The sequence below is a fragment of the Palaemon carinicauda genome, chromosome 1 (assembly GCF_036898095.1).
Source record: "Palaemon carinicauda isolate YSFRI2023 chromosome 1, ASM3689809v2, whole genome shotgun sequence".
Classification (NCBI taxonomy): Eukaryota; Metazoa; Arthropoda; class Malacostraca; order Decapoda; family Palaemonidae; genus Palaemon; species Palaemon carinicauda.
The window spans coordinates 28,507,144-28,508,704 of record NC_090725.1 but is presented as its reverse complement, the minus strand read 5'-3'; the positions used below and the strand labels follow the sequence as shown (position 1 = coordinate 28,508,704).

Sequence of the window (1,561 nt, the reverse complement as noted above, 5' to 3'; positions counted from 1 at the left end):
GAGGCCAAGCAGGCTGTAAAAATACTACACAAGGGTCGATGGGCAGCTGTAAAAGCCGAGGCAAAAATTGAAAAAGAAATTAAGAAGAAAAAGAAAAAGCATTAACTCTCAAAACTGGGTAATAACTGCCACAAAAGGGAATTAGCCAGCAACCCTGATTGTCCATTAGGGTTAACACCACAAATATTGGAACATATCCTAAGAGAGTGCCAACTGGTCCCTTTGCTTATATCAAGACCTCAGAGAGTCAGACGAAAACGCCCTCCTTTGCGTTCGACATGGACACGAGAAGAAAGAATTCTAATTTTGAGTGTTATTTTCTTGTATTTTGAATGTTACTGAATATTAGATGGTCTTGAACTAGTACCATAAATAACAGTTGTGTTCATTTGAGTTTAGTTTCTGCTGTGTGACATTATGTATTGTAATGATTTTAATTTGAAGGATAATGTAGTCTATCGAGGAATTGCAGTGCTAATATGAATTGAAAATCAATATTCTTAATCTCCTTTACTTCAAAGTTTCGAACATTTGTCCATCATTATTATTATTACTATCCAAGCTACAACCCTAGTTGGAAAAGCAAGACGCTATAAGCCCAGGGGCTCCAACAGGGAAAAATAGCCCAGTGAGGAAAGGAAATAAGGAAATAAATAAATGAAGAGAACAAATTAACAATAAATCATTCTAAAACAAGTAACAACGTCAAAACAGACATGTCGTATATAAACTATTAACAACATCAAAAACAAATATGTCATAAATAAACTATAAAAAGACTCATGTCCGCCTGGTCAACATAAACGCATTTGCTCCAACTTTGAACTTTTGAAGGTCTACTGATTCAACCACCCGATTAGGAAGATCATTCCACAACTTGGTAACAGCTGGAATAAAACTTCTAGAGTACTGTGTAGTATTGAGCCTCCTAATGGAGAAGGCCTGGCTATTAGAATTAACTGCCTGCCTAGTATTACGAACAGGATAGAATTGTCCAGGGAGATCTGAATATAAAGGATATAACGCTAGAGGACCTTTCTACAGTTAGAACCTGATGATGGACAAATGTCCGAAACGTTGAAATAAAGGAGATTAAATGGAAGATTATGTTTCAATTCGTATTACACTGAAATTTCTCACTGCCTCAGCTAACGAGGTTTGTGTGTTTGTAATCTGTTTGTGTGTGTTTGCTTCTGAACAGCTTACTGGCCACAATTATAATCGTAGAGTAATGAAACTTGCAGGGATTAACAGTTATGTAAAAAGCTGTAAATGACTAAAATTTCTAAGGTCAAGATCACAGGTCAAGGTCATGAGCAAGCAAAAATGCTCAGTTCATGTAATTAGCCATACATTAGGACATCCTTGTCACAGAGGCTTCAAACTTGGTTCATATTTAAGTGTATGAGAATATAATCAATACATGTTAAGGTCAAAGGTCAAGGTCGAAAAATAAGCTGCCGCGGCAGAGGTATGCGTTCTTATGAGTGCCCCTCTTGTTCGATTATGTTTACCTTCGTGTGAATATTACACAACCACCTTTGTTTCACAGCTTTGAATT

At 36.6% G+C, this 1,561-nt stretch overlaps 1 protein-coding gene across 1 annotated transcript in view; it reads left to right on the top strand.

Annotated features, from left to right (window-relative positions):
• Positions 1 to 1,561, top strand: part of LOC137641650 (uncharacterized) — a 4,706-nt gene extending 3,145 nt beyond the window's left edge. Inside the window, exon 2 of the mRNA XM_068374405.1 lies at positions 1 to 1,561. This exon is cut by the window's left edge and continues 672 nt beyond it. Within this exon, the coding sequence (XP_068230506.1) occupies positions 1 to 105 (105 nt within the window). The 3' untranslated portion in view covers positions 106 to 1,561.